The sequence below is a fragment of the Cladophialophora bantiana genome (genome assembly GCF_000835475.1).
Source record: "Cladophialophora bantiana CBS 173.52 unplaced genomic scaffold supercont1.12, whole genome shotgun sequence".
In the NCBI taxonomy this organism is placed as follows: Eukaryota; Fungi; Ascomycota; class Eurotiomycetes; order Chaetothyriales; family Herpotrichiellaceae; genus Cladophialophora; species Cladophialophora bantiana.
Genome location: NW_015971586.1, coordinates 85,138 through 112,020, shown reverse-complemented (window position 1 = coordinate 112,020; position 26,883 = coordinate 85,138). Strand labels below are relative to the sequence as shown.

The 26,883-nt window shown below is 50.7% G+C and overlaps 10 protein-coding genes across 10 annotated transcripts; 5 read left to right on the top strand and 5 right to left on the bottom strand.

The window, feature by feature from the left end:
* Positions 1 to 168: 168 nt before the first annotated feature.
* On the bottom strand, positions 169 to 2,010 carry Z519_07935 (uncharacterized protein; the record flags this gene model as incomplete). The annotated part of the gene is made up of 2 exons (XM_016765665.1): positions 169 to 1,802; positions 1,857 to 2,010. The coding sequence occupies 2 exons, from the start codon at positions 2,008 to 2,010 to the stop codon at positions 169 to 171; spliced, it is 1,788 nt and encodes a 595-aa protein (XP_016617710.1).
* A 344-nt stretch (positions 2,011 to 2,354) lies between these two features.
* Positions 2,355 to 4,719, top strand: Z519_07934 (uncharacterized protein; the record flags this gene model as incomplete). The annotated part of the gene is made up of 2 exons (XM_016765664.1): positions 2,355 to 3,674; positions 3,724 to 4,719. 2 exons carry the CDS (start codon positions 2,355 to 2,357, stop codon positions 4,717 to 4,719), a joined length of 2,316 nt encoding a protein of 771 aa, XP_016617709.1.
* Positions 4,720 to 5,358: 639 nt separating this feature from the next.
* On the bottom strand, positions 5,359 to 9,150 carry Z519_07933 (uncharacterized protein; the record flags this gene model as incomplete). The annotated part of the gene is made up of 1 exon (XM_016765663.1): positions 5,359 to 9,150. The coding sequence occupies one exon, from the start codon at positions 9,148 to 9,150 to the stop codon at positions 5,359 to 5,361; it is 3,792 nt and encodes a 1,263-aa protein (XP_016617708.1).
* Positions 9,151 to 11,942: 2,792 nt separating this feature from the next.
* Z519_07932 (NADP-specific glutamate dehydrogenase) lies at positions 11,943 to 13,466 on the bottom strand (the record flags this gene model as incomplete). The annotated part of the gene is made up of 4 exons (XM_016765662.1): positions 11,943 to 12,707; positions 12,757 to 12,808; positions 12,858 to 12,960; positions 13,013 to 13,466. 4 exons carry the CDS (start codon positions 13,464 to 13,466, stop codon positions 11,943 to 11,945), a joined length of 1,374 nt encoding a protein of 457 aa, XP_016617707.1.
* Positions 13,467 to 14,909: 1,443 nt separating this feature from the next.
* Positions 14,910 to 15,485, top strand: Z519_07931 (uncharacterized protein; the record flags this gene model as incomplete). Its single annotated transcript, XM_016765661.1, has 1 exon — positions 14,910 to 15,485. The coding sequence occupies one exon, from the start codon at positions 14,910 to 14,912 to the stop codon at positions 15,483 to 15,485; it is 576 nt and encodes a 191-aa protein (XP_016617706.1).
* A 37-nt stretch (positions 15,486 to 15,522) lies between these two features.
* Z519_07930 (uncharacterized protein) lies at positions 15,523 to 17,793 on the bottom strand (the record flags this gene model as incomplete). The annotated part of the gene is made up of 1 exon (XM_016765660.1): positions 15,523 to 17,793. One exon carries the CDS (start codon positions 17,791 to 17,793, stop codon positions 15,523 to 15,525), a length of 2,271 nt encoding a protein of 756 aa, XP_016617705.1.
* Positions 17,794 to 18,660: 867 nt separating this feature from the next.
* Z519_07929 (uncharacterized protein) lies at positions 18,661 to 19,074 on the top strand (the record flags this gene model as incomplete). The annotated part of the gene is made up of 3 exons (XM_016765659.1): positions 18,661 to 18,814; positions 18,874 to 18,976; positions 19,041 to 19,074. 3 exons carry the CDS (start codon positions 18,661 to 18,663, stop codon positions 19,072 to 19,074), a joined length of 291 nt encoding a protein of 96 aa, XP_016617704.1.
* Positions 19,075 to 19,305: 231 nt separating this feature from the next.
* Positions 19,306 to 20,606, bottom strand: Z519_07928 (phosphoglycerate kinase; the record flags this gene model as incomplete). Its single annotated transcript, XM_016765658.1, has 2 exons — positions 19,306 to 20,493; positions 20,541 to 20,606. The coding sequence occupies 2 exons, from the start codon at positions 20,604 to 20,606 to the stop codon at positions 19,306 to 19,308; spliced, it is 1,254 nt and encodes a 417-aa protein (XP_016617703.1).
* A 1,174-nt stretch (positions 20,607 to 21,780) lies between these two features.
* On the top strand, positions 21,781 to 22,702 carry Z519_07927 (uncharacterized protein; the record flags this gene model as incomplete). The annotated part of the gene is made up of 3 exons (XM_016765657.1): positions 21,781 to 21,846; positions 21,926 to 22,042; positions 22,094 to 22,702. 3 exons carry the CDS (start codon positions 21,781 to 21,783, stop codon positions 22,700 to 22,702), a joined length of 792 nt encoding a protein of 263 aa, XP_016617702.1.
* A 2,521-nt stretch (positions 22,703 to 25,223) lies between these two features.
* Z519_07926 (uncharacterized protein) lies at positions 25,224 to 26,869 on the top strand (the record flags this gene model as incomplete). Its single annotated transcript, XM_016765656.1, has 4 exons — positions 25,224 to 25,553; positions 25,612 to 25,662; positions 25,742 to 25,934; positions 26,154 to 26,869. 4 exons carry the CDS (start codon positions 25,224 to 25,226, stop codon positions 26,867 to 26,869), a joined length of 1,290 nt encoding a protein of 429 aa, XP_016617701.1.
* Between the last annotated feature and the right edge of the window lie 14 nt (positions 26,870 to 26,883).

Below are 26,883 nucleotides of genomic sequence, written 5' to 3'. Positions count from 1 at the left end.
AATGTGCGTCATTCCTCTGCCAGTGGCCCTGAAAAGAGAGCAGTAGGGACAATTCATTCCGCTGCGCTTGGACAGATTCCATTTTCTCCTGGGCGATCTAAAAATTGGCTGCTGCCTGTTGATCGGGGTTCGGTGCGGTGATTCCTCTGTTGCAAAGCCACATTAATGTCATGTACTCTCGTCCGCTGCTTTCGCGACCACAATGTCAGGCAAATCCCGGATGTCGGCCAGTACCCCCATTGCCGCAGCACCTTCCTCTACTTCCCTGACAAGATCTACAACTCTCATAGCATCGACCCGTAGTGTTCCGGCCTCGAAAGCGACCATCTGAATCTCGCTCTCGTGGCACTGGTCAGGTGCTAAGGGACCAATCCGTAACTCTGCAGTCAAGGCCATCAGATCGGTCTCTGGAGGAACAGAATGCGAGTGGTGCATAGCATAGACAACGTTCTCATCGACGATTGCCTGTGCTATATCCAAGTCTTCCCCATCCTTAGTGTGTCGCCGCTCGTTTGGGTGGAACGAGGCAGTGGATGACTTCGGCGCGTGGCGTTTGGCGAAGAATTGGGTTTGAGTGGTTTGCCGCTGAATCCGAGGTAGAGGGATGACCGCGATTTTGGCCGTCTTCATAGAGTTATTCATGACTAGAACCTTCCACGAAAATGGCTGGCCAACCTGGACCGGCGCGTCAGGAGCTGAGAAAGATATTGACAGTCCACTTCTCGAATCGACATCAGAGACCGGCTGTAGGCTAGTGCTAATCGCATTCACAGGCACTGCCGCACTATTGTCCGCATTAACAGGAAGGCTTGTCGGTCGATTAGGTCGCTGGATCGGTTGCGAAGGGGGTCCGAACGATGGATTTAGGGCTGGAGTGAAGTCAACGTGGGTGGTCCAATTCATGATGAGAACCGGATGACATTCCTCATTCAACTGTATCGCCAATCTGATTGCAATTGACAAGACATCAATGTTCGGGTTCACGAGTCCAAATCCAGGAGCGCGGCTTGGGCCGAGCGTTTGATGAAGCCAGTATAGAAATGTTATACAGTCTCCTGACCGGACTTGCATAGGCAAAAAGGTAGGCATCATGGACTCGGTTCGCCCATTCTTGAGGGATAGATCAACTTGCTCGATCGTTACGTCTACTTTGACAAACGGAATGATGTCAATGTCCAGTAGAGCAACGGTGGTGGGTGTCGTAGTGAATGCGTTCACCTTTTGATACCGTATCCGCGCCATTGTGGCAGGTACGGCTCTATACCGCCTCGAAGGAACATGTTGGAGGTGAATCCGTTTCTTGTGAGTCGCTGTTATGGGCAATACCCGTTCGAGTCTCGAAGCGGCAAGGTACGGAGCATTATCCCTGAAGCCTGGGACAAAGCGCATAGGCTCAAGCACATTTGCTTCCAGCGGTTGGAAGAGCGCGAGGTCGTCATTCTTGTCGACTTCATCACGCTGAGGAGCAGTGATGGTGGCTGAAGGGATCAATATGATGGCAGGCTGAGGAACGCGGAATTTAGGCCGATTGAGGGAGATTTCGACTTCCCAGACAAGAGTCAAGGTCTGGCAGCGGTTTGCAGACTCACTGACGAGAACTATAGGTTCGGTCTTCTGGATCGATTCGGCTGAAAAAACCATGTCCTTGGGGAGGGGTGCGCCGGGATTATTCTGTTCATTGCCTGGAGACTCCTCAATGGCCCATACATCAATCTTGAAGGAAAGTTGTGAGAGATACGACTGCAAGACATCTTCGTCGCAATGCGGCAATCGGATGACCGCTAGTGTCCTCAACCTTTCATCTGATCTGGGGATGAGTAAGATAGAATCCCTTGGACGACGTGAGCGGGACGCACCAAAAAAGAGCAATTCTCTTTCCTTTATGGCCAGAAGGTGGCTAGAGTCATTCTGAGCCTCAGCCCCTGCTTGAAGAATCTCTGAAACCTCGGTCACTGTGTCCTCGGGGATTATCGCGTCCACAAGGGCTAATTTGAAAAGTTCAGCTTCCATGTTGAGAGGACGCCTCTGGGAAGTTATCATAGGGCCTCTCTTCTGTGCGAATACTCGAAGTTCAGTCTCTCAGTATCATCGTAGCTTGCTCATTAGAATGAGTGATTCTCTTTCAGGGCTTTGTGGGATGGAAGCAAGTGCTGAAGTGTTGTTCACACATAACAGACTGCTTATGTAATAGTGCTTGGAGTTTTCAACTTTCATCTCCTCGCTGCAATTTCCTAATACAACGAAGCAGTCGCAGCTCTTCCTCTACGCTCAATGTCCGACTTGGGCCTGTCGCTCCTTACTATCATCATCGTTATTTCCCTCGCATAATTGACTGGCACATTTTGCGAACGAAAATGAACGGACTTCCACCAACACTAGGGCAATGGCGAGAAGCCCGCGCCCCCGACGGGCGCACCTACTACTACCACACTATCACGAAAGAGACAAAATGGATCAAACCTGTCGACCTCATGACTCCGCTGGAAAAAGCGCTTGCAGCTCAACCATGGAAAGAATACTCGACTCCTGAAGGCCGGAAGTACTACTCAAACTCGGAGACCAAGCAGACGGTATGGGACATGCCTCAACAGTATCGAGACGCTCTGAATTCCGCCCAACTTCCTCCTAAGCCGGGCCAACAATCCCCTGCCTTTGTTGCTGGTGGCTCTACTGCTCTTTCCTCATACCCTCATGCGCGGGAACGAGACGATCACACGCCCTTTGACTCGAAGCCTCGACCCGAGAGCGCTCTCTCGGTGCCAACCATCGCGAAGGAGGTGGTGCCGGATTACTCCAGCTTTGAAGAGGCGGAAGCTGCATTCATGAAGTTGTTGCGACGGTCCAATGTCCAGCCTGATTGGACCTGGGAGCAGACGATGCGGGCAACCATCAAAGATCCTCAATATAGAGCCTTGAAAGACCCCAAGGACAGGAAGGCGGCGTTCGAGAAATATGCAGTCGAGGTTCGGCAACAAGAACGGGAAAAAGCCAAGGAAAGACTGGCTAAGCTACGCACAGATTTCGGTAACATGTTGAGGACACATCCCGAGATCAAACACTACAGTCGATGGAAAACAATCCGTCCGATCATTGAGGGAGAGACGGTTTTCCGATCCACTGACAACGAAGATGAGCGTAAGCAGCTTTTCGAAGAGTACATTATCGAGCTTAAGAAACAACATATCGAACAGGAAGCCGCCGCTCGCAAATCAGCCTTGGATAACCTTGTTGCCATTTTCAAAGCCCTCGATTTGGAGCCGTATACCCGATGGGCGCAGGCCCAGGAGATTCTTCAATCCAACGAGAGAATACAGTCGGATGAGAGATTCAAGCTTCTGAGTAAGTCAGATGTTTTGACGGCTTTTGAGAACCATATCAAATCGCTCGAGAGAACTTTCAATGATGCACGTCAGCAGCAAAAAGCCAGCAGAGCAAGACGCGAAAGGCAAAATCGCGATAGATTCGTGGAACTGCTTCAGACACTGCGGAGCCAAGGCAAAATCAAAGCTGGCGCCAAATGGATGACCATATTGCCTGAGATCGAAGAGGACCCGAGGTATGTTGCAATGTTGGGTCAGGCGGGATCAACGCCTTTAGATTTGTTCTGGGACGTGGTTGAGGAGGAAGAGAGGGCTCTACGAGGGAGGAGGAACGACGTCTATGATGTGCTTGAAGTATGCTGCCACCCGTTATCTCCGCCAACCAAATGCTAACCACGTGCAGGACAAACGATATGAAGTCACACCTCGAACTTCCTTCGACGAGTTTCTTGATGTCATGCTTACTGATCGGCGAACAGCCAATATCGATCGAGATGCCCTTCAACTCATCTTCCAGCGTCTCCATGACAAAGTTGTGCGCAGAAGTGAGGATGAAAAGCACGCTGCGGATCGCCATCAACGTCGTGCCGTAGACGCACTGCGCTCAAGAATCAAGCATCTAGATCCTGCGGTTCGCATTACTGATTCTTGGGAGGACGTTAAGGCCCGAGTAGAAAAGACAGATGAGTATCATGCCGTTGAAAGCGAAGAACTGAGGAAGTCTGCATTTGATAAGGTGATCAAGCGGCTGAAAGAAAAGGAAGAGGACGCCGACAAAGACCGAGAAAGGAGACATTCTAGACGGGGAGATGACCGGGACCATCGAAATGGCCATCGCGGTGATACTAGATACGGCCGGCTTTCTAAAACTCCAGAGCCCGATGCTTACGAAGCAGACCGCCGTAAGGCGCAAGCTGCGAGGGAGCAACAATACAGAAAAGCCAGTGGGTTTAGCCCACCGCCTCCACAGCCCCGTGGGGGAAGAGAACGCGACGAGAGACACGGTCGTCTCGATCGTGACAGAGCATCTCCGACTCGTCGCATGAGCACTTACGAGCGTGAAAGGCGCGAGCGGGAAGAAGAACGAGAACGTCTGTATCGTACACGAGCCGAACCGCGCAGCAACAGGGATGAACTCAACTATGGTGAAGAATCAAGGAGTATTACAGGCAGCGATCGACGACGGAGGAGGGAAGGAAGTGAAGACAGCGTCGAGAGTGGAAGACGCAGTGCCAAACGGAATCGTCGAGGGGGAAGGTCGCGGTCGCGTGAGAAAGGGAGGAGCAAAACGCCAGAACCATCGTCGATCAAAAAAGACAAAGACAAGGATATGCTTCAAGTCCCGGAGCCTAGTGGAGTGCATTCAGGAAGTGAGGAGGGGGAGATCGAGGAGGATTGAGTGCTGTCAAGCCGAATCGTACTGTGAAAGATTACATCAGGTCAGTCTATCACGGCTTCTTGCGCCTCTCTTTGTTTCTGGGAACTTACAGCAACCATGTCCTCCTTTCTGCAAGCGCAGCATAGATTGGGGGCAGCAAGCTGGGGTTCTCTCGAATAGAACATTTGAGGTCAGCTTCAAGGTGTTTGCTCGGAAGCCGACCTCGAGAATGCGCGTCTTGTTAGGTACGTAGAGCCCTGCATCCCAGGCTTCTGATCATAAAATTTCCAGTGTCTCCGTCGCGACTCTCTAGTGCCCTTTCCTCAAGAGATTTTCGATGGGTTGTTGGGAACTTCGATTGTGTGCGATGGGCTCTCTTTGCTCGGAGATCCAAGAGACCAGCAAAACTTAGCGGCGTGATGAAATGCGACTGAAAACAAACCTGTTTGAATTCCGCATCTGTTTGGAGATGTTGCAGCTATCAGACGCTGACGTCTGCGAGCGTTTCGCCTCAATTTTCACTGGTCCTACCGAGCTCGATTGAGATGTTATCCTTTTCGTTTGACTTGACCATGCTCCTTGCAGTTTGCACATGTCCTTCGAAATTTTTCCTGACAGCTAATGCTTAAACGTTCTGATGCCCACATGCAGCCCGGACTGTCAAAATTCCATCGCGTCCTCTCCGCCTCCGCCCCCATTTCTCGACGGACTTTTCGATAAGTTTAATCTCGATTGACTTTGATCCCCTATCATTTCCTCGGCTTCATCTTCTTCGCTGTCCCCGTCCGCATCTATTTCAAAGTCGAAGTCTCCGCGCTCAATCCGACTACATCTATCCAGAATTGCCTGATACTCTTTCCGCAAGTCTTCCAACGTGATGACCACGCGACGTCGTTTTCTCATTATCAACTGTTCGTCATGTTGAGCGTTGGCTTCTTCTCCAGTCTTCTGTTTCAGAGTTGTCTTGCTGTCATCGGCTTCGACAAGGATGTACGCCTCATCCGGTGCCATGCAAGCCATAAGATTGATGAGAGCAAGCAGGACGTGTCTCAGTGCTGTGGCTTGCGGATCATGTCGAGCCCGACCGGATTTGCGGATCAATTTGAGACGGTCATATAGGATTGTCACCGCTCCACGGTGGTTGTGTTGGTCAATTCGGATAGCGTGCATGATGCTGAGATAGTCGACTTTGCCACTGCTTGAGGCCAAGCTGGATGACGTCGACTGGGATTTTGTGAGGGAAATGAGGTGTCCATCCATGTGTCGGGCGAGTTCAGGATACATAGTCCAAGGTAGAGACTGGAGGGTCTGTACCACGCCTTCAGGTCCAAAGACAGATGCATGGGAACTCAAAACTGAGTCGACCAGGGCCGTCACTGATGATCGCTGCAATGCTGGGTCAGGCAGCTGAACCAGAGCATTGTAGGCTCGATCGAACCTAGATAGCTTGAGCTCCGCGTTCACCAATCTGGACAACACTTCGGCCCGGAAATTGAGAACTGGTTCATTCTGCCCAGCTTGCAATGATTCTAATGTCAAACGAGCAAACTTAGCTGCTTCGTTGTATGCTTTCGCAGACTCGAAAAGCGTCGTAATGTGATGCAGGTAAACAGGAAGGCCGTTGTTGAAACACTCGGCTTCAATCATTGACAACAGACCTGCTGAAAGTGCCACCAGGTTCCCAACTGCTTTCCCGCATGCCAAGCCATATGACCCCTTCTGGAAATAGTATGTTGCTACGTCGTATTCAGCCTTTGCAATAGCCAAACGCCCTTTCACATAGCTTGACCAGGACGTTGAAGGTTGGTACTGTAGAAAATCAGTGGCAAGGTCGAGATCACCCTGTACAAGCAGATCACATTGCAGGTAGACCGCACCATCTTCTAGATCCAACGTATCTTTTCCAGAAGCCCAATCGTCGATCTCTGATAGCTGGTCTGTGATCAGATACATCAAGGGTTTCTCAACAGCGGGTGGTGGTCTGACAGCTTTGCTTAACGTGTCCTCCATGATTGTAACCTGTCTTCTCTTGTCGGCGACGGGCTTATAACGTTGGCGGGAGGCATTTGGATGTCCATCAGCGCCTAGGATCTCCAACGGGACCAGTCGTGAATGCGACGCTAGCCAAAGATTGCGGTTACACAGCCGTAGTAGGGGCACAATCTGGTCATACAGTTCGGACGCATTGAATATTGTCGATTTGACATCCTCTTGACTCAACTCACCCTCCACGAAAACTGCTAGAGCAAGAAGATCCATGAGCAGTTGTTTTTTAGACGACAAGAAGTCTACCGTGCCCGCAGACAATAGAAGATTCCCGAACAGAGTATTCCTCAAGGCGCTTTTCACTCTCCTACTTTTAGACACAAACAGTTCCAAGACTCCCAAGAAAAGTTCGTTATTCAAGCCAGAAATGCCGCCCATCGGAGAGAGATCGGATTGAAGTCGTTCAAAGGTGTCATTCGATATAGCGTCGCCGAATCCTGTATTGTCATAGATATTCAGTGTGCGCGTGGGGGTGACATGTTCGGCACTAATGGACATATCTTCTTCGACTGCAAGTGCGAGATCCCGAGCAAGATCGGATGAAAATGAATCTCTGAACGTCCTCGCCGCGGAGATTAGGATAGCAAGGTCGACGAAGGGTTCTCCGTCATCAGTACTAACTTTGCGGTGAGGCCATAATCGAGCAGCGGCATCTTCAAGATCTCGTATGTCGCCAACTTCGTTTTGTTGGAGAAGTTCAACCTTGCTGCATTCTCTAACCGCGCAGCATCTGTCCGCCATGGTAATCCACACCATCTCGCTAAACGCATCATAGGTCAGGGCCAACGGAGCATTGCGGTCGTCGTTGACATTTTCAGATATCCTGTAAAAGTTGCGCCACTGAGAATCAGTGTCGATGCAGAACCTGTCAAAGTCCATCTCGGATTCACCATACTTCCGCAGTGAGATATTGCCCGCCACCGTTGTGCACATTCGTTGTCTCAACGGCGCTGCCTTCTGTGAAGCAGTCAAATTCATTGCAGTCGCATCCTCGAATATAGACAACGCTGTTTCAAGGGCAGCCTCGGAATAGCGACCAGGGTAGAGGAAAAAGTCCAACCACCTAGTAGCCGGATCTTCCTCATCACCTTTGACAAACTCCGGAGGGAGAGCCTTTGCGGACACTGTTGCATTGCATTTGACCCAATTTGACTTCCATGAACTTGCCACGCTGCCCAATTCTAGTTGACAATTGTAAAGTTGGTGGAAGTTGTGGTTCCTCCAAAGTACCCAGAGCTGAGCAGCCTTGTAGGTGGTGCCCGGATCGAGCTTGAATCCGATCATGGACCAGACGGTGTTCCCAGAAGGGTCCGGATCTGGAGCACTCAGTTTTGTTTCTGGATATCTGTCTTCAACAATAAGAGAATCTGTGAGGCTTCCCTTGATGTCCCAGAATTTGAATTGGCCTCCATCTCGGGGACTGTACGTCAGAACAGTGGGAAACTTCTGTGCCTCATCTTCTTTGAATACCTGCAAGAAGGCATCTTCCGCTGGGTTTAAATGGGTTCTGTCATTCGGATCCCTTGTCAACCCCACCAAATCTTTCGTGGCAACAATTCTGCCATTGTTGAGGTTCCAGATTCTCAAAGTATGGTTCAGGCAAACAGTGAAGAGGAGATCGCCATCCGCAGAGACGACCATGGTCTGGGCGGTTCGCGGATCTAGTTGCGCCGACCTAAATTCGATAGTGTGATAACCTCGTCGACCGACGAGCCCTCGGATCGACGCGCCCCATGATCGGTCATCGTAGTTATCCTGTTCCCAATCGTCTTGTCCAGACCTCCTCTTCAGCCTCTGTAATCTCCCGCTGGCGAAGGATATTAAGACAACCAGAGGGGTGATGGAATGAATGCGGTAGACTGTATCGATACCAAGGGTGGAACTTTCCAGCGGCTGGCACCACTGACCAATGTTCTCGGTTTGCAGTACACGCAAGTCGCGGAAAGCAGCAGTAGGTACCCGTAAGTTGAAGATCTCGTTTTTGTTGGTACACACAAAAACATTAATCTCCTCGGCATTCTCTAAATCCGCAAAAGTTACACCTCGGGGGATGATCTCGTCCTGGAACTCGAACTCGATTGTAAGGTACGCCTCGTCAACTTCAGCTTCGCCTCTCGCAAGATCCGCGCATTGCACCTGCAGCACTCTTTCATTGTTGACCACCTTCCAGTAAAATGTCCGGGGATATGTTTTTGACGCCCGAAAATATATCGAGCTCTGAGAGGCAAGGAAACGAGAGGAATACGATTCTTGATCGCTTGTCCAGGTCCGGCCATCCTTGAACCGAGTTGAGGATGACTTGGGTTTGTCGAATGAGCCATTCTTTCTTGGAACTTGGAGGTGTAGCACTGAGTCTGCGGTTGGCGGATTCACTTGGAAGGCCGTCTCGGTGTAGAGGTTGAGCATCGCTGTGGCTGTTGACCGAGTCCCATGTGATCAAGAGACGTTACCGTGTGTTACAGATTGATGGTTCGGTGTCATGATGGTGATTTTGGGAAATGGGTGCGCAGTTTAATCCTAGCAATTCTTCAGCGACGCGTCGACGTCGCGATCACTAAACGCCAAGCGAAGAGCAAGCCAGCCTAGCCAGCCTTGCGACTGCGCCAAGACACGGGTGCTTAGTACTTGTAGGCAAAGATGAGTTTAAACTGCTAGAACCTTACGTGCAACTCGCCCCGGACGTGCCGCTTTTATGTCGTTCGGACGGACTCCTCCTTTCCGCTAATGAAGCAAAATCCCCTTCCTGCCCTCTCGGGCTACGAGGATTTCTCCTCTTCTAGAGTGCGACCCTCCCTAAAATGCGGTCCTACTACTGTCGTTATTACAACCCTCCTACGACGATCTCCCAGAGTCCTGTTACCTCCATTATTACCACGAGCTAGCTAAGTCAGTAGGAGCTCACGGCGGACTGACTACCTGCTTACTTGTGCTAAAGCTAGCGGTTACCAGAGAGGAGCAGACACAGACCAATGAAGTTTAGGAGATAAGTATACCGCGAAGATCAAGAACTAAGATACGACCCTTGGACACTACTTTCTATAAAAGCTACGCTTTCCTCCTTTACGTTCTCCCTTTTGCGGCCTTCGCCTCGTAATTCCAAGTTGGGGCTCAGTACCTTGGTGGCGTCTCAATACTATGAGAAAAGAATACGCCTAGAAAGGCCAATCCTGTCTCGATGAAGAGAGGTCCCGCTATTAGTATCTAGGGTAGACTGTATCTCCCCGATCTTACGACTGTTAAAAGACTTTATTCGGCGCTGGTGTCGCCGGAGCGGCTGCTTGATGAGTGGGGCGAATGGAGCAGACTACCCGATGGCGGTGGTGACCTTGCCAAAGATCTCTTGAAGGCAATGGTGGAGGGGCAGAATGTACAAAGTCGACATTCGCCCTGACGTTCGTTTCCTACTAAAAGCGCGGGACCGTGCCGATTCCAATGGGGCTTATCCAGAGCAATGCCGGGGGACGGGGTTATCCAACAAGGCGGAGTGTCCGTTTCGAGTGCTGGAGTACTTCCCGGGTGAGATCACAGAAGAGGAGAATTAAGAGGCTTCTGAGGGTATGAAAAGAAGTCTTGGAAAGAAAAAAAAGGCGATCTGGTACGCAGAGCCAGCGGTAGAAGAATTGATATTCTTTGAGAGTGAACTAGCAGCCGAGCCATCACCACTATCACCACCAGACGATAAGGTAGGGCTGGCGGTAGAGGAGCACTCTGAAGATTGGGAAAAGCTGGGTATTGATGGAGATAATTTCGTGATATTTCAGTAACCCGGGGGGGCTTGAAAAGGGAAAAAAGGGGGTCGTTGGTTTAGTCGATTCTATTCCAATTTGGACAGAGGTTGTCACTCCTCCCAATCACGGTTTGCGATCTGCCACGCAAAAGATGGTTCTTCGCTTAAAGACCAACGGTAAAATCTTTCCAATGCTCGGTTGTTTGCACCCTTTCAAGACACGGTCTAGGATTCTTCTCTTAGTATATATATATGGAATTTATCTCCATCGTCCAGCTTTTGTGAAGGGACTTCTCAACTGTATTCTCTGAAAAGCATCAAAAATAGCATAGCGCTCGAAATGCTTGGCCCTCTCTTCGAACCTTTGAAAATCGTAAGAATCAACACCCCTCCCCAAAGCCCAAAAAAGGCATACTTCACGATTTTGGTATATTTCCGATCGTGGTCCGGAGAAATAGTCTCAATGTCATAATCCAGTGGAGTCTTACCACTTACTAGGTCGATAGCGTGGAGATCAACCTGTCCTGTCACGAGCAATCCCGATAGCATTCCTGTTCATTCCACAGGTTGACGTTGATTCTTCCTGTACGAGTCTGAAGCTTCACTGCGTCTTCGGTAGGAGGCGCCAGAGATAGCTGCGAGTTTAAGCATGTATCGACAGATTGCTATATGAGAGTAACTGACGTGCTGACGGCATGTCTGAGTATCATTCAGCTAGTATATTGGCTGTTTTCCCTAGGCGTTGCTTATCGATGGAAGTGGGAGTGCATTACATAGCGGTTATGGCCATTTGGGTTGCAGCTGCCTGGGGCATGATTACGTGCATGACAGTTTTAACTCTTGAGACCGACAGGCGAGCAGGGTAGGCCGATACATGCAAAAGACCGTCATGCTACCCCGGCTCGCCCTAGTCCGAAGGCTAGTGATTAGTGACGACTTAGCGTCAATACCCTCCTGTAATTACCGAACGGGTATATAGTCAGGCAGGTCCCCATGGGCCGGCTAGAATCCATCATGTCTTCCATTGAGTCACACGACCGGTCAGTTCTACCCAGAAAAGGCCTTGTCTGACTAGGTTTCCTTTCGAACTCTCAGTCCCCAACGTGCACGGTATCACCAGAGCCTTCTACGGTATATTAGCATTCGCACTGGCAGTCATCATTAGTGGTCTCTACGTGCTCCGTCGATAATCGGGCGTCAATGGACTTGAGCGACGCCAGGTAGCCATTGAGTGTGCTATTTATTTCTCAAATTGGCTTGCCAAGTATGCTTGTTGATGCCATGTCATCGATTACAGCACTTAAGAAACAATAATTGCCGCCTCATTGGAATATCACTGAAATTGAATTATCAATTGATCAGCTATTCGCAAACCCGAGTCTAGGACGATTGACGCATTTAATTTCATCGACACCCATGAACATATCAACATCCAAATCCATTCTGTATCTTTCCAAATCCCTTACGTCATCTACCACCAGTCTCCTTGATCTTTCATGGCTGCTGCGACCTTGGTAAATCCTGCGATGTTGCTTCCAGCCACCAAGCTGGGGAATTCGTCCTCCTTCGGAGTGACATATGTCTTCGCGGTCTGCAACCCGTTCTCGAAACAGTTCTTCATGATGAGCTTGAGTTTCTCGTCCACCTCTTCGGCGGTCCACTTGATGCGTGCCGAGTTCTGAGCCATTTCGAGACCTGAAACAGCCACACCACCAGCATTGGCGGCTTTTCCTGGGGCGTACCAAACCCATTTCTCCTTTTTGAAGTTTCTTTGTGCCTCAAAGGTGTCGATTGCAGCTTTTGTGCAACCCATGTTGCTTCCTTCGGCCACATATCTGCACCCAGCTGTGATTAGACCTTCGGCCTCCTCACCAGACACTTCATTTTGCGTCGCAGAGGGAAGAGCCACATCGACTTGACCCACATGCAGCCACGGGCGAGCACCATCGATATACTTGACCTTGCTGCTGAATGTGGATGTGTGGGCAACCTCGGAGAGCTGTTTCCGGTCCACCTTGAGTTTCGCAATGATTTCGATCATTTCGGAGTCAATACCTTGAGGCGTCGTGGCGATAATGGCACCTTGACTGTCACTGAGAGACACAACCGTCCCGCCTAGTTCAATCACTTTGAGGGCCGCATACTGAGCCACATTTCCAGAGCCAGAGATGGCAACTTTTTTGCCTGAGAATGACTCGGTGCCACCGGAGGCGTATTTGATCATGTGCTCGACGTACTGGCAACTGTTAGTCAAGTGCTGCTCGTCGCGATCGAGATGTTCTTACATAGACGACGCCGTAGCCTGTGGCTTCTGGCCGGATGAGAGAGCCACCCCAGCTCCCTGCAACTTGTCAGAATTCGTGTTTCCTCAAAGTTTGTACTCCACTTGCCTCCTTTTCCAGTCAACACGCCTTCCCACAACTTTGTTTGTTTCTTGTACTGTCCAAACAGCCACCCGATTTCTCGTCCGGATACACCGATGTCACCCGCTGTGCGCGTGGTCAGTCTACCAGATTGGGCAAGTGGTCGCGTGAAGCTTACCAGGGACATCTGTATCCGCTCCAATGTGTTTTCCGAGCTCGCTCATAAAAGCACAACAGAACCTTCGGATCTCGTTGTCTGATTTACCCTTGGGGTCAAAGTCTGCACCACCTTTCCCGCCTCCCATGTTCAATCCAGTAAGCGCATTCTTGAAGATTTGCTCGAAACCCAGAAACTTCAGGACAGAAAGGTTCACAGTAGGGTGGAATCGGAGACCGCCTTTGTAAGGACCAAGCGCTGAGTTGAACTGCACACGGTAGCCCCGATTCACTTGGAGTTCGCCCTTGTCGTCCTCCCAGACCACTCGGAATTGGATGATTCGTTCGGGAATGGAGCAGACCTTCAGGGCCGTCTTGTATTCTGGATTCTTCTCAAAAAGCGAGGAATTTTCGAGACTAGAAACAAGTTCTTTGTAAGCTTGTTCAAACTCGGGTTCGGATGCAAGGTAGGCCATTTTGTCGGATAAGGGCAAACTTGAAGCGGCAGAGCTGGGCGAACAATGAACTGAGACTGAACTTGAAGAAGAGCTTTTGTTGAAAGTAGCAAAAAAAGTGCAAGAGGGGAAGAGGGATGGCCACAATATAACGGCGTTTGAGGAGACTCTTCAGGAAGATGTCGCCTGGTCCGGATTGAGCTCTTTCTGTAGGCTCAACTGCAGCTTCCACCTTGGCCCCAGAAAAAAAAAAATTCATCGATACGTCAGTCGGAAGCATTGGGCCACCGTGATGCAGGTGCAGTTACCAGGCAAGCAGGACCAGAAATTCGGTCTAGCTTATCTGAACCTAGGAAAAAGGGCACCACGGGGGAATCTCAGTCCATCGTATCGACAACTTTTTGTCAAGTTGCTAGTTGACAAAATTTTGTAAAGCATGGGAATGAAGACGAGGACGTCAATTGGCTCGATAAGGGATGGTATGCATGTTGATAGAGCTGCAGTGGGGACTGTGGAGGGGGACGAGGGGCGACGGGGGTTAGTATACTCGGTACAGCGAGGAGTGATGACGATGATGGTCCTGCAGGATGAGTGATGAAAGATGATTGATTGAACGCCTTGCGACACCAGGCAGTGCCTGGCTCCTGTATTGGTGCTTGTCGCTTTAGGGGCATGATTGGCAAAAATTCTATCCACGGGGCCTAGGGGCCTTATCGAGAGCCCTCGAGCCCTTACCCATGTATTCGTACAGTGCAGAGCGGCTGGGCCTGCTTGTTCCGTGCAGCGTTGCTCGATCCGATGTCGCTGTGCATCGCTTGCCTCAGAAGCGATGCCCTCGCTAAAGCACCTGCTGCAATTTTTTTCTCTCACTACATGAATGCGCGACTCGGGTGCTCCCGAGCTCCAGGCCCAGCTGACGAAGGCGAACAGCCATCCTACCAGATCCCGTGTTAGATAGCATCAATCCTTGGCCTTTCTGAAGATTTTCCTCCACGAAACCGGGGGCACGGTTGGGCAACGGGACACGTGAAGCAGAAAATTCTTCCGTGAGCAATTCCCATGGTGCGTGCCCCTTTCCTGCCCCTTCCTAGGAGGCCAGAAGGAAAAAAAACCCTCCGGGGAAATTTGGGTGACAACCCCAAGGGCGTAGCAGCACGACGCAGTAAAGCGGAGTGGATTGGAACGGAGGCGGACATATCACCCCGGAGCCTGGTGGATGGATGTGTCTGGGCCTCCCAACCCTGAGTCATAGAATCCTATTCCGCCAAATACCAGCATGCCAAAAGCAACCCCCCCTCCCCAAAAAAAACAAAAAAAATTGCTCCTCAGGCAACGACGAGGACAGGGTTCCCAAATGCTACAGCCCGATCTGTTGGTCAATCGTGTGACGCCCGTTCCTTGACGACTTTTGCGCTTCTCCCTTTCGCCAAACAGGCCACCTCGCCGTGTTCTAAAATGTCCAAAATGGCAGTGAACTTTTCCATAACCCCTGTCCGACACCCAGCCGACTTGACGGATACTATTTCCCTTTTTTATGCGTACGCTGGATCGTTGGGCTTCGATCTCGCTTTTCAAAATTTTGACAATGAAATGGCGGGGATGCCGGGAAAGTATTCTCCTCCGCAAGGAGAATTGTTCTTAGCCCGAAGTGAGGCTGGTGTCGCTATCGGGTGTGTTGGACTGCGGCCTCTTCCCTCTACTGGAGCAGGAGGCAAGGTCTGTGAGATGAAGCGCCTCTTTGTCACCCAAGCCGGGCGGGGGACTGGAGTCGGCAAGGCCCTGGTCTCCTCCATTATTGCTATGGCAGAGAAACTCGGGTACGATGAAATGAGGCTGGACACTCTGCCGAGCATGGTCGTGGCATTAAAGATGTACCGAGATTTCGGTTTCGAGAACATTGCCGCGTATTATGAGACACCTCTGGAAGGAACTCATTTTCTCAGCTTGAAGCTGCCAGGGCAGACAAAGAACGAACCAGACGCGGACCTAGGCACTGCTGATGCACACAAAAGACCTCGATTGGGGAGAACTGCCACGTAGCCAACACCAAGCATCGTGTCGGACGGCTTTCACTGCATCATCGCAGCACATTCGCATGCTTCTGCTCCCATTTCTTTACAGCAGCGAGCGCGGCCGTGATTTTGAGGCCCAGTCGAGCATCAAGCTCGTACTTCTCCCAGCCTTTTGCCTTTTCCAGGTGGTATTTTGCTTCTTGAACTAACTTCGCATCATGTGCGAGGTCTAGTGGAGGCGTCTGTTCGGAGCAATCTCTGACGAACGCCGCCCCATGTTGCAGAGTGTAGCCTGTCCTCTGCATCCACAGATTAACCGCCATTTCATGATGTGCGGCCGGCGCCATCCAGTCATCCTTGTTCGAACCCCTGAACTCATGGGCCCCTTGACTCAACAGCTTCCGTTTCAAAAGACCTGTCGATTCCTCATGCCGGCGGAGATTTCTGAAGATGACGGCCCTTAGGATATCAAGGATTGCGTATTCATCGACATCTTCCTTATCCCAGTAGGGCGTGCTTTCGGACCAGGCAAGATTGTCCAAGGATTTCCGCAGCAGCGGCTCATCCATTTTCTTGAAGCCGTTCCACAGGAATATCATCTCATCAAGAGGACTGACACCGATTGCATCAATGAAACTGCAGTTCCACCGAGACGCCCGTTCTTCCCATTTGGAGATTTTGCGCACCACGAAGATGTCGAACGGGAGTTGCCTTCCCATCATCTTTTTTTTCCCTACTTTGGTTGGCGCTGTTTTGAACAGTTCCTCAGCCAGCTTGGCATGGTTTTCTCTGTCTTTACTGCAGAGAGTTTTGTCATGACGGTAGAAGCAAAGGTGCGCGGCGCCGGCGATGTAGTAGTACAAAGCACGAGACCACGCGTTGAGGTCCACACATGCTAGTATGGACTCTGCACACAATTTGTACCTGTGGGCGTGCATGGCACTCAAACTCTTCTCGAACATGTGCAGCGCTTCAATCTGCTTGAGTTGACTCTTACCGGGAGCGGCGAGAATGGACAAGGCTTGATCAAGGTTCCTTCTGGAGGCTGCCGTTCTTGCTTCCTCCACGATCCAGAGATTACTGTTAGGGTATCTCTTCCTCATTTCGACCAGGAGTGTTTCAAGGCGTTTCGTAGGATAACCTTCGACATCGTCTGGATTAGAGGGATCCACGTCCGCAATGATATCGCAGAAACCGACTAGGCCATTGTACCAACCAAACAAGATCAAGCTTGCCATCCCGCCATTAATGTTGGAGAATTTGCTTGCCTGCCACAGCATTCGAATTCCTCGTTCTCGATCACCTCGGAATCCAACAATGTACAGGAGTTTGCTGAAAGCCGGAGGAATGATGGAGATGAGGAGCGCTAATAGGCCAGACATGAGATTGGTGCCCGAGTGGATGAAGACGTCGAGGGAGTTGCTAAAAACTTCCGATTCGGGCCCTTCTGTGAGTAACCCCAACGTCGCTGTTGTCGATCGGTTCAGCATGGTTTCTGGTGGCAATTCGTTCATTTGCTCAATCTCTAGGTCTAACTCGGCCGTGTGGTCCGATTCCACCTCCACCTGCAGGTGGCCATTATATTTCTCTGTGACCGTGTTCGTCTCGTCTGCTTCGTGGAACTCATCATCAGAAGCGCTATCTGGCGTAGCACCGACAGCCTCCGCACTCCTAAGGGCAGATGGATGGCTTGGTTGGACCTGATGCTGAGAATGGTGTTCTAACCTTTCTGAGGGAGGACGCGCCGACTTATCGGAAATAGATGAGCGCAAACTTTCGGTGGACTGATCTCTCGAAGTTGATAGACTCCCCATTGACCGAGCTCGGTTGAAATTGACCTCCATTTGCACAAGACTGTCAAGGGTAATATATGCTTTGCGGAGTTTGTAGAACCCTCGAAGAGACTCTGTCAGACTCTCATTGAGCACACCAACAACGGCAGACATGATCTGCGCCTCTGCCTGGCACAGTGCAAACTCCGAGCCCCTCTCATAGATGGTGGACTGAAAAGCACGCGAGTCGTGCTGAGCCCTTGAGTGACTCACCGACGCACTCGATTCGGCTTCATAGAGCGTTTCCGAAGCTTCTTTCATAAATTCCTGCTCGAATCCCAAAGCAGCCTTCATGAATGCCAAGGTGCCTTTGGCGAGCTTGTGAAAGGAGGAATTGCCCTCTGCAAGGCCTTTTTCAGCACCCTTGATGTCGTCATCCATGACGAGGTCTACAGCTCGCATAGCAGCCTCCAAATGTTGAGATTCTTCTAGCGAATCCAGGCTGTGCGTTGAGACATTGAGCGAAGCACGGCCGCGGTCGAACCATCGTCCGACTCTGTGCATGACGAAGACGGAGGGGAGATGATAATAAGAATATCAAGTAGAAGAACTTGTAAAAGCCCAATTTTGGGTCAGCCAGTCTCGGAGGAAACAGGACAAGTAGAAGACAATGTAGCTTAGCACGTCATTTCGAGGGATATTGTCGAGCTCTTCAAGGAATGAAGACAAAACGCAAACGTTGACTGGTCAAGGAAAGAGGGAGAAGGGGAGAAAGGAGGGAAGACGCAGGCCCCAGCCCCAAGGTCAGAGCAGAGGATCGAGCTTATTTATCCCGGCCCCCGCGTGCTTGCGGCAAGTACAGGATTGATAACAACGGCATGGACTCCGTAATGGGGAATGTTGATTGAGCTGTTTGCTCTTCCAAGCACGGATGATGACGGACATTGAGGCAGGACTCTGTGGAGTTTGTGTTGTTATGCCCGTGCAGCGGCCTCGCATGCCTTGCAACATTTGTGCCCTCGTGTGTATGTGGCGACAGCCTGTGCCTATGCCTTCGTTTCTTCGTATTATAAGGCTAGTCTTTTAACTAGTGTACTGTCCATCCGAGCCTTCCAGCTAATCACATGCCCCCAACTACCAAGGTAGCAGAAGACGCGGGCTTGGAGATCGCCCTCCTCACGGGCCTACTGGCACTTCATAAAATATTCCTCATTCGTCACTTTTTTCCTTTTTAGTATACACAAGACCACTCGAATAACTTCACTCATCGTATTGCACACGGCCGAACACGTCGAGAAAGAGCCTTCAACTGGTATACCGCGTTGCCAGACGTCCAGAAGTCGGTCCCTTGTGTGTGCCTACATCTCCGCTGTTCGCCGCAAGACTAGGTCCTCAATTTGCAGCCTGCGCCCATTCAAAACCCGACTCAACATGTCATCGTCAGGCTCCTCCAACGCACCAACGTCAAAGATGCAACCGACGCAGAAGACCGAAGCTGATGCAGCCCAAGCATCCAAGACAGCATCGAACCCGCCGGCGGCTATGCTCGAGGAAGATGATGAATTTGAGGATTTTCCCGTTGAAGGTATGAAGAACAGACAAGACACGACCGAAGGTGTCATTCTGACACGACTTTTCAAACAGACTGGTCGCAGGAAGACGCAGAAGTGCCCGGCGGGACTACACATCTCTGGGAAGAGAGCTGGGACGATGATGACGAGAATGAAGATTTTAGCAAGCAGCTGAAGTATGTCCCAGACATTATCTTGCCATCTCCTCCCCACCTGTACTGTGGCTGATACTTTGCTTAGAGAGGAGTTGAAGAAAGTCGAAGCAAGCAAATAGAGCTGGCTATGCCAGAGGATTGCATTGCACGGCGTTTCGGCGTCATGGACCAAGAGCATCAATGGTTAAATATACGGCATATTTCCGTCTAGCAGTTCAGGGGAGAGGAAAAAAAATACTATCATACAACAATGGATGTCTTGTTTTCTTGTCCCTCATAGGTTTGATCTCGCAAAACCGCTTGCTTCCATACCAATCAATCGTGCCCGTGTCGATCATGGAGAATGGAGGCTACTTACTAGACAAGGCAACCACACCGGGCAGAGCTTTGCCCTCGAGCAGCTCCAAGCTCGCGCCACCTCCGGTTGACACATGGCTCAATTTGTCCTCTACTCCGTACTTCGCTGCGACAGTTGCTGTGTCCCCTCCACCAATGATGACAATCTTCCCGGCTTGAGCCGCTTTCACGCAGGCATCCAAGGTCTGTTTGGTGCCATTGGCGAACTTATCGAATTCGAAGACCCCAGGAGGACCGTTCCACAGAATCGTCTGCGCCTCGTCAATAGCTTGCTTATACAGTTCGATGCTCTTTTCGCCACAGTCAAGACCCATCCATCCGTCAGGAATACCCTCAGCATCCGTCGCGGTGCCGGTGTTGGCGTCCTTGTCGAATTTGTCTGCAGTGATGTAGTCGCATGGAAGGACGATCTTGACGTTGTTCTGCTTGGCCTTTTCCATCAGTTCGGCACATTTTGTGCTTCCGGCTTGATCGAACAGGCTGTTGCCAATCTTGACGCCTTCCAGGGTCTTTTTGAACGTGAAGGCCATACCGCCGCAGATGATCAGGATGTTGACCTTGCCAAGCAGGTTGTCGATCAATTGGATCTTGTCCGAAACCTTTGCGCCACCGAGAATGGCGAGGAATGGTCGTTTGGGGTTCTCGAGCGCTTGTGCGAAGTAATCGAGCTCTTTCTTCATCAGAAACCCGGATGCCTTCTCAGGTAGCTCGACGCCGACCATGGAGCTGTGAGCTCGATGAGCGGTTCCGAAGGCGTCGTTGATGTACACATCACCCAGCGCAGTCAGGCCCTTCCGGAAGTTGGCGACATCGTTTTTGTCTGCTTTGACTTTGTTGCCGTCCTTGTCTTTGGAGCTTCCTTCTTCCTCAAGGTGGAAGCGCAGGTTTTCAAGCAGGATCACTTGGCCACCGGAAGCTTTGTTGACGACCTCCTCGACCTCGGGCCCAACACAGTCATCGGTAAAAATGACGCTCTTGCCAAGAAGCTTCTCGAGCTCGGGGACGACAGGCTTCAAACTGTATTTGGGGTTCTTCTTTCCGTCCGGGCGTCCGAGGTGAGACATGAGGATGACAGCTTTGGCTCCATGTTCTATGGCGTATTTGATGGTAGGGAGAGCACCAACTATTCTCTGGTTGTTGGTGACCTTCTTGTCGGCGTCAAGCGGGACATTGAAGTCGACCTACACAACGTCAGCGAGGACAGGACGTCAACCCACAGAAGACGTACTCGGATCAAGACGCGCTTGTCCTTGAGGTCAATGTCGGTGATGGCGAGCTTGTTAGACAGAGACATCTTGAAGTGAGTCGAGGAAAAAATGCAACAGTATGAAGTGATGCTCAATGTGAAAATAAAAAAAAAATCTTGAGTTGAGCTTTGGAGCTCTGAACAGAAAACTCTATCACTTGGTCAACTTATTGGAACTTGTTTGGAGGGGTCGACTCGGGTTGGGCTCGATACATCGGAACTGGTGGGGTGATTTGGAAAATAATGGTACGGGGACTGCAAGCACTTCAGATGCTTCAGCAACCGACGTCACCGGCTGCTCGACTTGAAACCCTTTTGGGGGTTGGGGGAGCTTGGATAGTCTAGGTTGTGTTAGCAAGCAGCATCTCAACCTTCGCCCACCCCTCGCCTATGCTTGTAAAGCACCGATCAAGGGCCCGGCATGTGGTTTGCATGTGGCTCGAGTAAAAGGTGTTTTTGAAGTGTTGTGTGATTTCTCGCCGTAGAGAGCCACAGACCAGAATTAGTCCAGTTTGCACATGAAAGCGGCCTATGCCCGTTGCTCCAGTTCCAGACGAAACTTATCATCCCTGGTCGCGTCGCAATCCTCTTGTTGTTTATATAGAAATGGGATCATACATAGGTGGCGTCCACCATAAGATCGTACTTACCTATTATTAACGGCGCTCTTCCTTGCTGCTGGGCGTTATCCAATCCCTAGCCTGAATCAGATCATCTGGGTGACTTGGGTGTCGATGCTGACTGGCGGGGAAGATGGTCATGCGGACTTCCGACACTCCGTTAAGCAGCGAGGCAGACCCTGGAGAGGAGACGAGAGAGCCGCCTCGAGGCATCGAGCCAAAGCCTGATGAGCCCTTTTCTCTCTGGTCTGCACCCCCTTACTGCGGTCGCACGCTATCAACTATCCAACCTCACTTTCATTTACTCCGTACTTGTTACACAATCGCCTATGGTCTTTTGACACCCAATGGTCAGATCCTTGATTATCAATAGCACGAGACACCCCTCCTCATCGCCTACTGTCGTACCTCGCTCTTCCAGTTCCATCGAGATAAATCCAGCGTGCCTTGCACGGTGTCCACTGCAGCCTGCACCCTAGTTCAAGACCCTGTCGTCACAGACGCTCCTCACTTTCACCTCATTGACCTCATCCTCCCACAATATCCAAGTCTTCTGTTTCCGTCCCCTTTCTCACTTTCTCTGCGACTTCCTTCTTTTCACGATGCTGGAAACCTCCAGACGGAAGTCGTTGGCGTGGTTGAACGGGACTTACATATATGGCAGACTCGTACGTCGCCCTCGTTCTTGATTGTGAAGTCGATGCCCTGGTTTTCTGTCCTTGAAGCTGACCTTTTCTTCTTCAACAGCCATTATTACACACTATCCTTTTTATCGTCGAGTTAGTTATGGCGGCCCGACTTATCGCCAAATTCAATTCCTACTACGCCCAGAAACCCGTACTAACCACCATGATCACTAATGCGGTATGTGAGTATATCTGGAGCGGTTGGATGGTGGCTGAAGGGTTAAAACAGATTCTTGGTGGTATTGCAGATACGGTTGCACAATCAATAACGGCATTTCGAAAGAGACAAGCCATGCTACCGACCACTACCGATTCGAGATACCTCATCTCCTCTGGTGTTGAACTCGAAGACCTCAACGAAAAACCCGCAAGATTGTCGCCTGGCCTCTCTCCCCGCAGCAGCGGACCTCAACCCTTCGATTTCGAACGCTTGACTCGATTCATGTCCTACGGCTTCTTGATGGCCCCGATCCAATTTCTTTGGTTTGGTCGCCTCACGAAATGGTTCCCCATTACTCTGAAAAGTGGCACTGTTCCAGCACTTAAGAGAGTGGCTATGGATCAATTGATATTTGCACCGTTTGGTCTCTGTTGCTTCTTCACGTTCATGACCGTGGCCGAAGGAGGTGGGAGAAAGGAGGTTGTGACCAAGTTCAAGGATGTTTATCTGCCCACTTTGAGGGCGAACTATATTCTTTGGCCAGCAGTACAGATCCTCAACTTCCGGGTCATGCCCCTCCAGTTTCAGATCCCATTCGTGAGCACTGTGGGAATTGCCTGGACAGCCTACCTCAGCTTGACTAATTCGGGCGAGGATGAAGCACAAGGTCTTCGGTGAAAACGGTCAAGCATTAGGACTTCCATCAGCGACTAGATACCCAATGGTCAGCATCGGGGGCGTTTGGAGCAGGGCGATTGTTTGTAAACTGTACATGGCCAGAGCGCAAGCTTACGGAGCATCAATATCTCTCGTCATAGGCATCATTGTTGGTGTGAAGACGTCGTGGTATCTTCTTAGAGGGCGTCATCGAGACGTCCTGCCTGTCTCTAACTCATGAACTTTAGACTACATGCCCAATGAATTCCAAAAAAGGTTCACTGTATTTCCACCTCGTGCGACTATGTCGGCTTGTTTTGCATGGGTCTTTCATGGGCGTCTACCCTGTACAGTCTTTGACACTCACCATTTCTCCCTACGTATAATCCCCACTTTCGCTGTTTTTCCGTCCCGCCAATCTCGAATAAGTATCACCTTGTATGGCGGCAAGTTTCTAAAAAGAGGTGTGCGAGATGGAAGATTTGAAGATTTGAAAAACAAAATAGACTTTGGAGACGGCGCTTTTGGCCATGATCTACGATTTAACATTAACACGGATGGAAAAGGAGAGAAAAAAAAGTTTGCATGTACGAGGTAAAATGCGGGCTGGTTAATAGTTCAGGAAAATGAGCCGGCAAAGCCACCAGGCTAAGGCTCAAGCATGTCAGGCTATTATCTTGTTTGGGGTTGACGTGAACTTGGGTTCTTGGCCGTCATGTGGAACCCAACCCTCATCGCGCCTCACCTTCAACAATTTCAACTTCCTTTTTGCCTGTTTTGACCTTGTTGTTGGGCAAACTGGCGGAGCGACAGACGCAACGGCATAACCCCCTGTGGGACAAAGCAGTGCAGAAGTTCGACTTTCATTTTTTGAAGGTTAAGCTGTCAACCCACAGAATGCGAAACCTAAACTCTTCCCAGCAGCCTGGGGCTCGCAGATTTTCACTTTTCAATGTTATGATATCCAAGTTATTCAGAGCCTACCGTGGCTCTTACGGCTATGAAATTTCGAGCCCTTCTCCTTCCCCAAAGTTTCTTTTGCCTTTTGCCCTTTGCCTTTTGCCTGGTTCCCTTGAGGCATACAGCAAGAATTGCTTGGTTTCATGGAAGAAGGCCAAGCTCATACATTGCTTACCCGCTAGCTCATGACTGGAAGTATTTGCAAAGAAAAAGCCAAAAAGAAAGAAAAACAAGTAGCGATAGGGTGCTCTAACCAGGGGTATATATAATGCCCGAGATCTCTCTCGAAAGGAAGTGGTCTGCAGATTTTCCCGAGTCCTCAAGACGATACCTCAAATCCGACTTGAATACTCTCCTTAGCCTCAATCAACAAGTGTTTGTTACACGAAATTGCCACCATGAGGCTTACTCAGATCTTCAATAATGCTCTGCGGATCCTGCTGGTCGCCGTCCATACAACATATCCCTTCTGCTTTGCACAAGTGACGACTGTCATCACCTCGTTACTGACGACGGAAACCATCATCACCAACCTGTACACATCGCTTCTACCTGGAACGGTCACCTACATGCCAATACAGTTATCCGTGTTATAACAGCTCCAGTATGGCCTGCTTCCCCGCCGGGGGCTGTCCCTCTGCCTAGTATCAACAAGCCCAGCCAGTTCAGCCTGGTGGGCAGGTGTCTCGTCGTGGTGTCGGCCTGCCTAATCCTTTTGATGCAATTTGGAGGTATCGTCGGCGATGCAGCTAACTTGGCTGATTATGTTGTGAGTGGTGGAGTCGGGCTCGCTCGCTGCGCTGTTGGTGATCTTGTTCAGAGCGTTGCCGGGGGAGAGGTAATGCCGCCCCGTTGTCAGCTCCAATACCGGTGCCATTTCCAGGGGCTTCCAGTGCTCCTGGGGCACCGGGTATACCGGGCGCACCAGGCGTATCTGGAGTTCCAGCAGTTCTAGGAATGCCGGGGGCACGAGATGCGCCTGGCCTTTCAGCGACCGGAAGAGTCGTAAGAGGCGTGCTACTTTCGGGGCCTGGACTCGGACTTTTACCTGCACTTATGCCTACCCTGTTACTGTTACTAGCTGCAACAGGGACTTTAGCAGTGTCAGTTCTTATTCCTGGAGGTTAGAACTCTGGTCTTGTGGTACCCACCCCTTCTCAGTCGTTAGCTATACCTACCACTAACTCGGTAGCTAGTTCTACAGCTGGACTTCTTGCGACCCCTTTAATGAGCTTGATCAAGGCTCTCACGAATGCCCCGTCGATATCATCAGGATCAAGGCCGGCACCTCTGACTTCAAAGCCTATAAGTCCAAGCTCGGCTTTGACCTCGACGACCGCTTCCACTTCAGCCTCTACATCGGGATCTGCAGGGGTCTCTTACCTGACGGAAACCATCACGAGTCCGGGGAATCTTAATATCGAGGTACATAGCACAGTTGACGCATGTTTTCCCCAGCAGGCCGTTCTTGTCGCGAGCTACGCCATCATCATCCTAGCAGTTCTCACCGCGGTCCTCGTTACAGCCCCTGCTGACGTTAAAGGGATCCGCGTTGGTTGGGCCTCCAGGTAGTTGGCCCAGAATGACCCGTGCATTTGACCTGGACCTTCCGTTACCGACGCAAAGCTGTCCGCGAGGGGCCATCGTAGCTTTAGCACACTATCGTGACTACTGCAACAGCGCTGGTGCTGAAAGGGCGGCTCAACGGAGATACTGTAACGGCGAGCCAAGTATCGAGGCGTGTTGCGGGGCTTGGGCGCAACCATATGAAGAGGCCTACGCAAGCTATGAATCTGTTCGTCGACGCAGGTTCTTTAAGTCCCCAGATCCAAAAGCTCCTCTGGTTTCACGGTCTTTCGAATGGAGCCTACAAGAACTCACAGACGATGTGGGTAACATCGTCCAACGCGAGGTACGTCGTTGACTAAACCCGTCTTATCCTAATTGTGACATACTGACGATGGTTCAAGGTCATCAAGCAACAGCCACACGAGTTCAACCTGGATTCTAGGCCCTGTCACGTATGGAAAACTATAGATGACCAGTTCGCTTTTTACATGCAGAACCTCAAGAACTTTGGCGTTTACGACGTAGCTAAAGCCGGGTGTTCAACCTGGCCTAGAATTCTGGGAATGGGAGCCCGAAGGGCGCTTGCCGCGTTACGAAGAGCAGGGCAAATGGGGAACCGCCAGAACAAAACCCGGTATAGAAAAGATGAAGTTAGGCAAAGAAGGCAACGCCATTGCCGATTATGACAAACGCAGAGAGTGGTTCAAGGAAAGGCTTGCGAAGAGTGGGTTGCACCTACCAGGGACAAGACCGGGGGAGGATACTCTAAACGTCTCTCTCCAGGCGACTTAATCTCCAGGATCGAGAAACTTGGGATGCGCACTGACGTCTTAGATGACCATTTGCCTCCTTGGCCTTCGAATGAGGTATGATAGGACAAGAGAGATCTGGAGTTGGCTCGTCTGGTCTGGAATGATTTCTTCACTCTCCTTAATGTTTGCAGTGAAACTTTGGAAAAGCCGCCTGCTCTCAAAACTGCAACGCTCCGAATACAACACTGAACGGAAGCGGATGGCTGCTGAACAAAACTGGGTCAATCTCTTTACGAATGAACCGCCTGTGAAATATGGTGCCTCGATTCCAAGGCCTGATCAACCGGGATGTCCAACGTGGGGCATGAAGGAGCTTGCAGAACTCGGAAAGCATCTGAAGAACGTGGAGAACGTGGCGAACGTGGCGAACGTGCCGAAGGAGGACGCAAAATGGGCAGTAATGGATACATATGCGTCTGAGCTTTTTGAGAAAGGCATGTGTCGGGACGAAATACTTGTGGTGCTCGACAGACCCAACGAAAGGAATTACTCAAGCTACTTAGAGTGGTGGTCCGAACGGCGCAAATGGAAAAAGTACAACGAAAGTCTTGAGAAAGGAGAAGACGTTCCGCTTCCAAAGCTACAGTACCCTTCTTCCAGAGGTAGCCAGCATACACAAGACCAACTGACGAACGGAGGTGAAGACCCTGCAAGCGACGACCCGACCGCCACACCAACCAAAGGTAAGCGCGCAAAGGACTTCTCGAGCACAAGGCTCGATACTATTGTCGAGGTCCCGGAGTTGGATGACGGCATGGAGCGCGGGAATGGGGACGATTTCGTAAGAGATGAAGAGGGTGCTCAGGACAAGGTCAATGATCATGGCGACCTGGAAACCATCCCCTAGGATAGCGACTCTGA